This window comes from Mus caroli, chromosome 13, assembly GCF_900094665.2.
Source record: "Mus caroli chromosome 13, CAROLI_EIJ_v1.1, whole genome shotgun sequence".
NCBI lineage: Eukaryota > Metazoa > Chordata > Mammalia > Rodentia > Muridae > Mus > Mus caroli.
In genome coordinates, this window is record NC_034582.1 from 98,035,490 (window position 1) to 98,049,967 (window position 14,478).

The window sequence follows — 14,478 nt, forward strand, 5'->3', positions numbered from 1 at the left end:
AGTAGTACTCCATTGTGTAAATGTACCACATTTTCTGTATCCATTCCTCTGTTGAGGGGCATCTGGGTTCTTTCCAGCTTCTGGCTATTATAAATAAAACTGTGTGTTTTAAATACCAGTTTCTCATTGTAGAGAAGTAAAAAAAAATTACTCTATGAAGGCTAAGAAAGGAGGGCACGGGTCTTTATACTTTGAAATTTCTTTCTTTTTCTTATACACTGAGAAATCCTTTTATTAACAGCAGATGCTGGCCAAAATCCTGAATTTTATCTTTCATTTAAGTAAAAGTACTTCATCCATGTAGGCATCATTCAAAATATCTTGAATGGTACTATATATGAGATTTTCCAAAACTATCCAGAATATTAAAATAATATAGCATAGTCAGGAATTTCAAGCTTTCTTCTTATATAAAATATATGCACAGGCTCACCAACAGCATCTGAAATCATGGAATTGAATTATATAAAGAGACCTAGTTCTGCTCTTAAAACAAACAAAAAGGAACAAAAAATTACAAAGTCCAATAATTTTCTAATGAAAATGAAATGTTTATAAAGCCTCTTCAAAAGAGTTCCTATTAGGTTGCTCTATCCAATTTTAAGAATGTCCTTAAACTGTGTTTATGGTTTTAAAGTTTCATTAGGGTTTTACTTGGAGAAGCATGGTCATCTTGTGGAGTGTGTACAGAGAGCTTGCCATCTTTGGCATGGCCTGTTTGTTACCTAAGACTCCACATAATGCATTTGTTGTAATGTGTGTTACATTTTAATGATGGCGTAGCCATGTCCCACATTAATTTAAAATTGTAATTTTAATTTGCAAACCTATAGCTCTAAATACCATCTACTTTTGTTCCTGTTCCTATAATAAGGTGTATCCTAGAAATGTATCTTTCATGTCTTGAAAATAATTCAAACTGTATAGCAAACAGAAGCTGTTTTTCTTGAAAATACATGTCTTTTAAGTGATCTCAATGAAAGCATCTCTCTTCTATCAGACGAGCAAACAACTTTCATTCATGATAAGTTATTAGCAACCTATCTTTTAGGTTTAGGAGGTTTTTCTTCTACTTCAGAATTGGAAGATGCAAGGTTAAATGGGAAAGAAGATATAACTAATCCATTAAACTACTCTGTATATTTGATCCTTTAATTCTACTTGAGTATATATATATATATATATATGTATGTGTGTGTGTGTGTGTGTGTGTACATATACACACATATATACATATCTAATCTTTCTGTATTCTATATCTGTATAATGTCATACAATTCTTATAATAATCTTCTGTGACATATTTTTGCTGATGAAAACAAAAGCAAAAAGACTGGGACCTGTGCCTCAGCATGGGCACAAAGGAGCAATGGTAATTGGCTCACATTACAAGTCTGATGGTAATTAGCCCAGATTATGAATCTGATGGTAATCTGCCCAGATTACAAGTCTAGGAAGTAGTAGACACACAAGGCAGGATTTGAACCCAGATTTGGCAGCTTTGAAGCATGTTAATTTTCTCTATACTTACATGCTATTCATTTTTACTGAGAAAGTGTTTTTCTATATAACCCATGCTGGCCTGGTATTATTAATGATCTTTCTGCCTCCGTCTTCCAAACTAGAATTCTAGGAGTATGCCTCCACTTCCAGCTTTTTTTTTTTTTAATTTAAAAAAAAAAGGTAGATGTGCCGTGTGAGGCTGTTTCTGTGAGTTCTAAGGAAGCTCCAAATGAAAATCAGTGACTTTGACCTTTTGGATCAGGCGTCCTCCACAGGCTAAGTGGTCTGGGAGCCAGCTGTACTGTATTGTTGGAGAAGTCCAAGGTGAACTCAGAAAGCAGTATTTGACCCAAATCATAAGTTGTCTCCAACAGAGAAAATGGATATGCAGATGGCAAGGGAGGGTTTTTACACAAACATAATGACTTAGTTTTGGGGATCAAATTGAAGAAGTAAGATGGACTTCTTAGGAAAAATCTGAAGGTCCAGTTTCTAGTTAATAATGCATAGTTGAAAGAATAAAGCTATCAGAAGAGTCAGGCTCTCTTGACTCCCATGGAGAGGCTGATGGAAGGCAGTTTAGTTCTGCCACTACAGAGCAGGTTAGGGGAGCTCTCTCAGGATCTAAAATGCAGCCCTGCCTTCAGAGTGCTGAGAATAAAATGGTCTGTAGTTAAAACCTTGGGAATTGTTTTAACTACTGAGACTTAGTTAATGGACACACACCTACTCAATTTTTTTATATAAAAATAATAAAGTTTCAAATACACAATAAAATTGAAAGACTTCTTCAGTGAACACTCATCATCTATTGCATTAACAGTTTAGTAAATTTGCTTTATTTTAGATATAATTCATCCTTCAAGGTGATTGGAATTTGGGGGGTCTTGTTTGCTTATTTTGTTTACAATTTCACATATATACACCTTGCACACTGTCTTCTCTCATTTCCACCTCCCTACACCTCTGCTTGTTCCCTTCCCCCACAATCTCTCTCACATTCATGTCTATTTGTTTTGTTTTGTGGCCCGCTGAGATTAATCAAGGCCATATGTGTAACCGTGGGTTTGGAACTATCCACTGGAGCCTGGTGAGCTCAGCAGACGGTACATAACTATAGACAGTGTTTTTTAGAGAACATACTCCATTCATCCTGCCATTAATCCATTTACTTTGCCAGACACCAAGACTAGGGATACCACAAAGTTCTGTCCACAAAGGAAGCGTAATTTAGTAGGGATGGTGATGTGCTGGCTGCCATGGTGAGCAGTATTTCAGCAGAGACATAAAGAAGCATTTCAAGTACCCAGGGAGTGTAATGAATGAACAGAGCATTCACTGCACAGTGAACAGGGTCTGGGCACTGGTTTGCCAACAGTTTACCAAGAAGATGCTGGGATGTGGGATGTCCCTGGCTCAGGCAAGTATGTGCAGCCATAATTGAATTGAAGTAAGATAAAAAAAAATAAACACACAGAAATTTTACAAATGGAGGGAAGTTTAAGCCAGCCAGAGACAATAAGAGAAAAACCAGAAGCAGAGCATCAAGACATTAAAGTGGGGAAAAGATACAGGCCAGTGCAGTTTGCTGTGTCCAACATCTGCTTTTGTTCTTTCGTTTCTGAAAGCCTTCAGTGAAAGGTTAAAACTTCATAGGCAGGCCCCTGACAGGCCTGACAGGCTGCCACTGTGAGTGTAACACCACATCACTGCCAAGAGTGAATTATACACAGACTGGGTACCACTGCATTTAAAATACACGTTTTTCAAGTGCATGTGACAGTTGGGTCTCGCCCATTCAAGCTCACCTGAAACTCTATCTCCAAATGCCATTTTATTCATTGTCCATGCAGTTTCATGTTTCCTCAAGTTTCTATGGGGAATCTTTTTAGCTTCTCAGTAGCACAAGGCACTCTGTCATGTAGTATTTGTTTCTGGCAGATTCATGGTGTGCCATGAGCTAGTAATTAAGCCAGAAAGCTGTGGGTAGTACACATTGGTCTACCAGCTTGAGATGTCACCTGGTGACTTTGCTGGGTCTCAGTTTCCCTCAGACACACTTCTCTGAGAAAGTCTAACCGGCTCCACAAATCTCCTAACAAAATTTATAAAACACATAGTTACAGAATTTAGTCCTTAATATGGAATCAGATATATGAAAATCAGTAAGAAGAACAAGAAAGGTGGTTCGAAGACTTCAATTTAAAGGAGATAAGGAAGACCAGGGTTTCTGTTTTCCTTCATCACTTCAAGGAGCTCCTATTCCACTTGGCATTCCATGCATAGTCCTGTCATTTGAGTTGGGATTACACCATCTTGAATGTGAGTGGCATCCCGGGGATACGACTGAGGGGGAGAGAGAAGAGGGAGGGAAGCAAAACAGAGAGCAATCGTCTACATTAACCTGAAACCAGAGTGGTAACTGATAGCACCTTGCTTCAGGGCTTGTTAATCCATCCCTTACTGCCCAAATGCATCAAGTGTCAAGGGCTCTGGTATGGTTTTAGGTGGAAAGTACGCAGACACCACCTCCTGAACTGCATGCCTATGAATCTTTTAGCTCTCCCATTTCTTGGTGGCTCTCCATTGCCATGGACAAGTTATCAAAGCTGATCATGGTTTTTTAATCCAAAAGATAAATCTTAGATGCTCAACTTATAGCTCCATTTACTGTACTCTTGTGAATCTTACAAGGAGCTTACAGGTGGACCAAATCAAGCTTTAATGTTGTAATGACTCTGAATCCAAGTGCATCCTAAATCCATAGCCTCTGTTTAATTTTGAAAGCATATCTTCTAGGTCAAAGTTTTGAAAGATTAATGTAAAACCCCTGAGAGAAACTCATTAGCACGTCAACGAAAAGAATGTTTATATATTTCTTACGAAGTAGCTTATCTAATTTTATTACTTAAAGCTACCAAAGTCTATTTCCAGCGTGTGTGGCGGGTTAGTTACAGTTCTAATGTGCTTGTATGGAAATAGTTTGTGAGCTCTGCCTAGGTTCTTCCTCCTTTAATACTGTGTGGCAGTTCATCTCCAGGGGTAGAGTAGGGTATAAAAGAGGTGAGACAAAATGTTTCCTAATGTCTACATGGTGAGGACTCCAGAGTTCAAAAACAATAGAAAGAATGCTTTCCTCCCAAGAGCACACTTAGCCAGGACTTGATGATAGAGAAGACATAATCAGATGCTCTCATCTTAAACTCTATGACCTTCACTGCCAAAAGGCCACAGAAGAGTGGCCCAGTGCTAGCACATCTGCCTGTAATAAAGAAAATATGATAGTAGAGACCAAATCTTTAAACAGACCAAATACAGAAAGCACTATGCCCTCCACTAAACCTGAAGAATCTATTTTAATACTTTCACTAGAGCATTGAAGATCATTCAGAAACTAAAACATATTTCTGTTGTGATTTTTTTTTTTTTACTTCAGTGGAAAAATGTGATTTTTTTTCCACAAAAGTCTGCCTTTCTGTGATATAGTCAGGTCATATGGTAGATTTTTTTTAAAGAGGAACCTCCAAACTCACTTCCATAATAGCTGGTATAAATAGTTTACATTTCCAGCTATACCACTCCTGGGTATTTAACCAAAGGAGTCATAGTCAACATATCACAGCAAGACTTGTACATCTACGTTTAATGCAGAAACTCACAATAGCTAAGTATGGACTCAACCTAGGTCTCCAACAGCAGAGGAATAGATAATAAAATATTTTTTAAAAAATATAAAGAAGAACAAACTTATGTGCAGGAAAATGGATGCAACCAAAAATAACCACAGTAAGTGAATTAAGCTAATAGACTAATATCATGTTTTCTCTCACTTGTGGATTATACATTTTAAATAAATAAATAAAATCATTTATATTATATGTCATGAACATAGATGCAAAACTTTCTAGGAAAGTAAAGGGGACTAACAGAAGAGGGTAGTATAAGGAGGGGAGAGAACAGAGTGTGTGTTAAAGGCACAGGGCATTGCTACATGAAGATGATCTTGTGTAGCACAATCTGTACAATGAATACACAGTGAAAACTATTTTAAACTACAACTTAGCTGTATGATAGATTAGCTCATGATTATAAGACAAACTATTTCATAATTTTAACATATTTTGAGAATGAGGCAGACTAGTAAGGAGCTAAGTTTTATAATTAAGACCTCTCAAATATGTCAGCAGTGTGTCGCTTACTAAAGACAGGCAGCCCTCGCTTACTAAATTAGAATGTCAGTGCTGATGTAGAAAATCACCAGTATCTTTAATCCTAGTTTAGTATTTTGAAGATTCTATTCAGCTTTCTATAATAATTGGGCTTTAAAACTTTTTATATCAATCATCAAACGCTTACTAATGTAACTACAATGAGAAAAGGTTAGGACTAATTCAGTCTACTCAGAATGTCTGGGACCTAGAAACATCTTTCTTTTCTCCCAAACATCTCTTCCCTTCTCTAAGAAGATAGATCAAACTCTCAAAAGTTATAAGACCTGGCCATGATACCCCACAGCCTGGCCTATCCCCGTGTCAGCTTGAATAGAGACCTACATTTTCATTTCAGTGCCAAGAATGCTGCCAAAACAAGAGTGCCTTTGCAGTCAGACAAAGGTGAGGTCTGACCTCAGTCTTTATAGTGACCCAGCTCTATGACCCAGCATGGGTCCCACAATCTTCCTAAGCTTAAGCTTTGCTGTCTATGGAAAGCTGACGTTCCACACACTTAAAAGGATTGAATATAAAACTGCCTAAGGTTATGCCTGACGTAAAGGAAGTGCTTGATAAATTACACTGCTTAATGCTGTTACTAAATTAAGCTCTTGTGGAGTTAAAAGACTGAGCAAATAAAAGACTAGCTGTGGCTGAGCTTGGGTGAATATGCTTTCATGAATCCAAATGTGTAATGAACTGATTTTTCTAGTCACAACAGTTCCTAGAAGGCAAAACCAAAGAGTAGGAACTGGATCTTCCACAGGGCCCTGTGTAGGAGCTCCACACTGCAGCAATGTTCTGTCTATCCCTGGTATCGCATCAAGGTCTGCTATCTGAGTCTCAGCCATCTTCAGAGCTTGCCCACGTCTTTCCTAGCTGCTGGCTGCTGGCCCCATGGTCTGCCTACACTGTTTAATAGTTTTTTGTTAATTCTCTGTCTGCATAAATGTGTAGACCTTCCTGGCAGCCTGTGCTCATCTGACAGATCTCAGAGTAATGATGTGTGACGGGTGTTGTCAGAGGCAGCTGTGAGTTACTGAGCTGGATACCTTGGCCTAGGCTTCTCGTTGTATGCATCACCTCATGTATGCTTTTCCAAGTAAGCAGGGCTTCTTCTGGTCTTCCTTTCTGAGCTTTAGAGTTGCGAACGTTAGAAGAGGCTGAGCCAGAGTTCACTGCAGCCTCGCTGGTTTCACGCCTTCCTTTCCTTGTGTGCTCACTTGCAATCAGCTCCTACCTCTCTAAGCTTGACCCTGCTTCTAGGACGTGATGATTTTCTGCTTCCAACTTAATTGAGAATTAACTTAACAAGGGTATTCAGAAGTTTAGGGAAGAACACCCGAGCTAATACCCACTTGCATCCCACCCCTGTAGACTAGATATAGTTTATGGCCTTCACTTGCAGTCTAGAGTCCAGCACCTACCCATGGAAAAATCCTCCACTATTTATATTTGGGTGGGTAGAAAAAGAAGAATTTATAAATATTCCATATTATTCATTATACATTTTAAAAATCTGTTGACAAAGTTGAAATCAAAGGGTTAAAATGTCTGTATTTACTCACATTTTGCTCAACTCAATTTTCCAGATCTAACATATCTTCCAAAAATGGAGTCATGATTCTTCCAATAAAGTTGTAACCCAAAGAATATTGCTCTCTCTTTGGTCTCCAAGCTGATTTGTGTCTCTGGGGGCAATATTTTCTCAGCAGTAATTGAAATATGTATCTTCATTGAGAAGGTTACCATTCATCCTTGCTTCCTTCCTAAAATCAGGCAAGAAGAACACTAATCCCTAATTACCAGTGACAGCAACAGCACTTCTGTCTCCTCCACTTACCGCTCTCCACGCTGCAGAAGAGGGTGCACTGTCGTCTGATTTCCTTTCTCAGTGCAAGTTTAAATGTGACGTCTTCATGCCCCTCCTTACATCTTTCAACTTTTGCACTGTTTAAAATGCAGGAGTCTGAATTGCCTTAAGTAGTTTCTCAGGATACTTCAGTATAATCCGGTGAAGGAATGTGAAAATTTAATTACTGTGTTCCCAAATAATTTTAAACCCCCAAATGAAATAACTATAATACTAGAGAGGAGTCACCTTTGCAGTAATGGGTTGTACTGATGAAGAGGAATGTGTGGCTCCTGTCAAAGTGCTCAGTCCCCATGGGAGGTGAGGGAAAGACTCATTCACCTTCTGGTTGCAAGAGCTGCATACTGCAGCTGTGGCCACTCTAAAACTGCTGAGAAAATACACACAGGAGCAAAGAAGGCCATAGCTCACTTCCAAATTGGAAAAAAAAAAGACATTTCTACGTTTCCAAAGCCCACAGACTGCTGTCCTGGGAGGCCAGCCCCTCATAGCCCTCCTTCTGGTAGTGGCGCTGCTGGGTCCAGACCACTGACTGTCTGCCATCCTTTGCATGCAGTATTACTGAGAGATGTGTGGACTTCGGTATCAAACAATGTAACTCATGTTTGATTCTGGATAACCTTACACGTTGAATAAAATAACCCTTGAGAAAGAAGCAATAAAAGCACTGTAAGAAAAATGACTCATGTGTCCAAGATGTCTAAAGTGATCACTCATCCCAGCAAATGGTAATTCTTTCAAGACACAGTGGGCATGCACCACACTTATAAAAGTCTGGAAGAAAAGCCTTGCATTTTTTAAAAATTGTGTTAAAATATACCAAAAGAATGTTTCTGGTAGGCTGTTCCAGACAGTGTGCTTAAAAATAAAAACAAAATCTTTTTTTTTTTTTTTTTAAGTCACAGGAACATACACATGAAGGTAGATCAGCCAGTGGCGTCCCTGTTAGCTGGGCAGGCTTATCAGCTTGTTTATGTGACTCTAATTGTTTCCCACTTTCTGCCTCCATTTGTTAGAGTGCAAAGATGTGAACAAAGTGGCTTATTGCCCACTGGTGCTGAAGTTCAAGTTCTGCAGTCGAGCATACTTCAGACAGATGTGTTGTAAGACCTGCCAAGGACACTGACCCGCAGAAAGCCAGAGAGTCCTGTCATTTCATCGTGGAAATGCGTCCATCAAAGAGAGCCACCCAGAGGGTGGATGGACGTCCTTACAGAAGCATTACCCTGTGGAAAATGTAACCACTGGTCAGCCCCAGCTGACAGGATTTCAATATTATTTTAACTTCTGTGAAGTGGGATTTATTGATCCAAAGTGCTGGACACAGTATCAGGAGGGAATGCCAGATCTGAGAGATCCAAACAACACAGGAAACTCGCTTACTGTGGATCGTTTGTGTTCTTTCGAGTAAATCTAATAGCCTGTTTACCTCCTTGGACCATTAAGATAATTTTTATTATGGACTTAGCGATGACACTGAATCCATTTGTATTTAAGACTGTTTAAAATGTAGTGATTATGACTTGGTTAACTATGAAAGTAGAAGAGATTCAGAATTCTTAAGTCACAGCTTAACAATATTTACTACTCTTTATCACCCCACGATAGCACCACGATTTAAATTATAAAATGGGCTTTAAACTGTAATTTAAGAAACAATTATAAATCAAAAGTAATGAAAGTGTGTAGTATTTTTCTTTATCCCACTCAGTTTCTTTAGGAATAGCCCCTGTTCTGAGCACTGCTGTGAGCCATGTATAAACTCTATTAAACAGTGAGGGGCTTGGTTTGAAGCCGCGCAGCAATTGCTGCAGCTGTGCAAGTCTATAAACTCAGTGCTAAGAGTCTGTGGCCAACTTGCCATTGTGCAAGGGAGGCTGAGATTTCCATTAAAACTTTAAGAGAAAAACATTTCAATTTCATGCAGAAGCCAGACCTAAGGTATGGCAGAGACTGAAGCAGCAGGCCCTTTGCAGCCATCAGTGGGATGCCTTATTTGAGTCACCCAGACTCCTTCGTGTTTACATCCCCATGAGCCACAGATCAGCTTCTGCCCTGCTGGGCTGTTGCATGCATGCTGAGCTTATGGAGATGGTGCCATGCGAAAGATAAGCTGGCTTAGCAACAGCCAGGCAGGCCCTTTTTCCATTTGCTGACAGTACGATGGGTTCCAGATGTCCCTTCTTTGATATGGTAGAAGGGCATTTATTTATATGAGAGCAAGTGTATATGTGTGTGTGTGTGTGTGTGTGTGTGTGTGTGTATGTGTGTGTGTGTGTGTGTGCAGACATTCCTGAGTGGGGGAACAGGTGAGTTTGCTTGCATATAAATGTGCTGTTTCTGTGAGTTTTAAAGTAGGGAAGGATAACAACCAAAGAAGAAAAGCTCCATGAAGAAAGATCACAAACTATAAGTTTAGAAGTCACTTGACCACATAATTTTTATAGATATTCTAAATGGCAGTTAAATGTGAAACCTGGTTTCCTAGGCGAGTCAGGTTCTAAAAAGCATACCTGACTGAACTGAAATGACTAGCTTAGGCCTTCCCACCTTCACGCTTCACAAGTGGCCATCAAAAGATTCAACAACTAGATTTTCTAAGGGTTCTTGTTTATGTTAATACTTCGTACTTGAACACTTGTAGCTTGTAGTAGGTTGTTGGTGAGTGTGCTTTGTGTCAAGCACACCTCCTTAGTCCTTCATGTATGTGCCCCATACACACAGCATCATCGAAAACACAAACTAAATGGCTACTTGGTAACAAAGAAAATATTTTCATTTAAGAGCATGTCTCACTTATCTACCACTGTGCTCTGAAGATAGATTTTGGTGTGTCACCTATGTGGTGACCTTAGGAAGGCTGTCACCAAAGGCCTCCTCAGCTTCTTGCTTGCTATGTACAGGTGGCCTGGATGTTAGCCCACACTCCAGTGTGACCAGCCATATCTCATTCCCTGCTTCTTTCTCAGTATCATCCCCTAAGTTCTCCAGAGGAGGCTATCAGTGATACAAAACATCTGGCCAAGCCCTCCATCTGACTGCCCTGAGAAGACCAGCCTAAGTGCCATCCCAGCCATTCCACTAAAGGAAGGCAACACATGGGAGCCTGGCCCAGACTTGAATTCCCTTGGTCCTTTTCAAAGGACAGTTAACTTGGTGCTAATGTGCCCTGGTAAAATATAGGAAGACTGGGTGATCGCTGAGGCAGTTTACAATAGGCTTGCTATCCAGACCTAATTTTTTGTACCAACATTAATATTAAACCATGCTTATATTCCAAGAAGATGTCCTACAATACTTGTAAAAAGCTGTATTTACCTCACTTGGAAGCTAACATCGCAAGGGCTGACTCCCCACCCCCACCCCCACCCCCAGGTACTGTGCAGTGCCTGCCTCTGCTACTGCTATGGTAAGAGATCAGCCTATGCTCTCTCTCCAGGAAGTGCATTGGCACAGTGGACAGGCTACTGCTGAGGGGAGCACAGCCTTCCATGGGGAAACAAAGCATGGTTTAACAGGATTCAACATTCTCAAAGTAGACCCTGAATTTAAACCCGAGCAGGTTACACAAAATGAAGAGCATCTTCCATAACACATTACAATGCCACTGCTACTGCAGCCATCTCTGGCCTCCGTGGTAACAATGGGATCAGCATCGGAGGCTGGGCTGCCCTGGCAGGCACTCCAAATGTTGTGAGCTATATTGACTACTTAGGGTACCAGGGTACCCATGGCTAGGAGCAGTGTCTGCCACGGGTATAAAAGCCTACCAAAATAGGAATGTCAAATATACCCAAATGATTGAACCCCTAAAGGCAGGTATGATTTCCCAATAGTCCATTTCATTAGGAATTTATGTATTTGAGTGAATGTCTTATAGGTATCGTTAATAATACAGAACAAAATTACCTTTGTATTATTGTGATTGCTTGTTGCTTATTATTTTATACTCGGTATTAATGTGGTACACTGTTACTATTTTTGCTTTTGTAAATTATATTCTAATTTATTGCCATGTTTCCTAACACCTGTCCTTTATTCATTCTCCTGCTTGTAATGAAAATGAAAGTCATTGTAACACTTGATGGAGTGAAATTTCATACCAGGCACAGATGTTTTTTAACATAGATAATTCAGTAAATAATAAAAACGTCAGCTTGTAAAAATAATGCGGATGAAATTGTCTGTTTCCTGAAATGCTTGCCTTGATCTTGTAGCAGCCAGAGCCTGTCCCTGAGGGCACCATCCGTACATTACTCAGGCACTGCCTGATGGAGGTGTTTGCTGTGATCTTAATCATGTCCTCGGGGATTGCATCTATCTGACTGTCGTAGCTCTAATAAATGCAAGGGCTTCAGCTTTTCCACTGGGCTTCCCCTGCAGAATAGCTAGCCACCCACCAGTACACTAAAGCTGGAAAGGAATCCATGGCCACTGCCACACCTTCGTTCTACTTGTGGACATTTCTATCTTCCATTCATTCCCTGCCGCCCCCCATAAATTATTCATTTTATTAAAGATACAAGGTGCTTCGCCATGGAAAGAAAACTGAACAGTGAACTGACACTAGACAGAGTTTTCTAGGATGATTCCACTGGGTGCATAGAAACACGATAGGCAGGCACACTTTTTCATCTTCAGACAGCCCCTCTTAGACCAAAGATAATTGAGAAACATAGAACCCTCTTTAATGTTTTCAGAGTAATACCTTGATCTGTTAACTAAGGAGACATGGATGACTGAACATGATGATGTCTCACTCTACCAACACTTGTCCCATACATACGCATGTAATATTGCACAGTAAAATAAATCTAATTGGGCCAAGCATGGTAGTACATATTTATTATCACAGCACTTGGCAGGTTGAGTCACGAGGCTAACCTTTGCTAGGTATCAAAACCCTGTCTCAGAATAACCAGTAAATCAACCAATCAATAAGATTGATGATGATGAGATGAGATGATTATGTAGCCTTGGGGGAGTGTTTCCCTGGCTATACTAGGCCCCAACCTTGAAAACATTATGAACACTCAATTGTTAAAAAGAGATTAAGGGAACCAACCGTTTCACCACATACTCCATTTGCAAAGCATAAGGATGCCAAGGAAAAAGACACACATTGACTTAGACTCCTGTAACTGTAATAGAGGCATCCAGTGAGATGGCTTTCCTTCTGGTGCATCTGTTAGGATGCTGTCCTGCTATGGGACTGACACTCTGAAGATCCTCCTCCTCTCTACAGGGCACTGTTCCATCCCCTAAGCCATTACAGGCCAAAGGCAGGAGATCTGCACAAGTAAATTAAGAACCAAGTTACTTAGTAACCTTGGTAACAAGAATGTGAATTGGAATGTCTAGGATACAATTAATTCTTTTAAAGGAAGGAAGAAATGTAATTCAAAAAGAAAAAAAAAAGTCTTAGCCCAGGAGAATTAGAAATTCTAAACAAGCGGTCACAGCACAGACACCAAATCAGTTCCTGGCAAGAGAGTGACAGATAATCTACACTTAAATTTTTTTTAAATGTTTTATTGATTCTCAATTTCATGCCATGCACCGCAATCCCACTCATTTCCCCATCCCTCCATATCTGCCCTCTGCCCTTGCAACTTACCCCCCCCCCAAAAAAATAAATAAACAACATTTTTAAAATCTCACTGGAAGCTATGGTGTATCACAGAAGTATACCCTTTTGTCCAAACACTTTATTTGCAAAGGTTTATTGCAATGACTCATTGGTCTGGTCAGAGGCCTCTGGCTTCTGCTCCACTCTCAACACTGGGACTCTTCTCAGATATCCTGTTTTTTCCCTGTGTCATGGCTGCAATACTCAGGGGAGCAGCTGCATCTCACCTGGACAGAGCAGTAGAGCTGGCCCCGAGAGCAAGGGCTTGAGAGTGGGAGACACCACCCTGCCCCTAGACAGAGCAGTCCTGGAGAGTCATACGTCATAAGGCCCTGCAACTGTCTGATAACTTTGGTTCTAAACATTGCTTTTCACCTCAGGGTAACAGAACATTGGGTCTGGCCAGGTAGAGTTCATCTGTCCATGACTTATTACTTGTGAAAACCAATCATCCTGGTGCTAGTCAGCTATAGAAGTACCTGAAAGAAACAACTCAAAAGAAAAACAGACTTTTCTTGGCTCATTGTTCTGATGGCTGGCTCGCTCCATGGGTTTCTGGCCTGCGCCAGGGCAAAGCAAGATGCTGGGAAGGCCTAGTAGAGGAAAGAGCTGCTCACTCAAAGCAGCCCAGGGGCAGGAAGAGGGAGAGGCCCAACCTGTGCCCCAGTAAGGACAATTGTGGTTAGAAGGTAACCTTATGAGTTCACACTACTGTGCACACAGCAAACTGCTGCGGGCATCACAGATATTCCGAGCAAAGACAGCAGTAGGAAATGCTTGTCTGCGGTCATCTCAGGAGTGGAAGCACTCAGTTATCCCTTTATCTAACTCAGATGTGCTTAGCAGCTGCATCACTCGTGCTACAGCAGGTACATACATATACTCCCTCATGGGATAGGATACACCAGAACCCAGCAGACAATACTATCAACCAACCAGTCACCGTCAATTGAGTCAGTTGCTAACAATCACAGAACCAGTGAGGGGATTGTTCCTTCCTTGGCATCTTGTCTACATCTGGGATGGGAAGTTGGGGGTGGGGGGTGGGGTATGCAGAGGTCAAAAAAGCAACTGACTGACTAGTCCAGAAGAAATGGGGTCCTCATTTCCTAGAAAACAGTAGGAAGGGCCTCAAGGCCCAAGAAGGGTGTGCTTTGGTCTTCTGTCTTGATGTGGGTACTAGTGTTCGGGATAAAAGGTCCTGGTGACAAAAAAAAAAGTGAGGACCAGTGGTTTGTAAGCATGTAGTTAGCATTTGTGGG

General features: G+C 40.6%; 1 protein-coding gene across 2 annotated transcripts in view; it reads left to right on the forward strand.

The window, feature by feature from the left end:
- The window catches only part of Adamts6 (ADAM metallopeptidase with thrombospondin type 1 motif 6), a 198,063-nt gene extending 188,238 nt beyond the window's left edge, over window positions 1–9,825 (forward strand). For both annotated transcript variants that reach the window (XM_021180030.2, XM_029468413.1), the window contains one exon: window positions 8,604–9,825. In XM_021180030.2, coding sequence (XP_021035689.1) covers window positions 8,604–8,713 — 110 coding nt within the window. In that variant the 3' untranslated portion in view covers window positions 8,714–9,825. The remainder of the gene's footprint in view (window positions 1–8,603) is intronic.
- The last annotated feature ends 4,653 nt before the right edge of the window (window positions 9,826–14,478 follow it).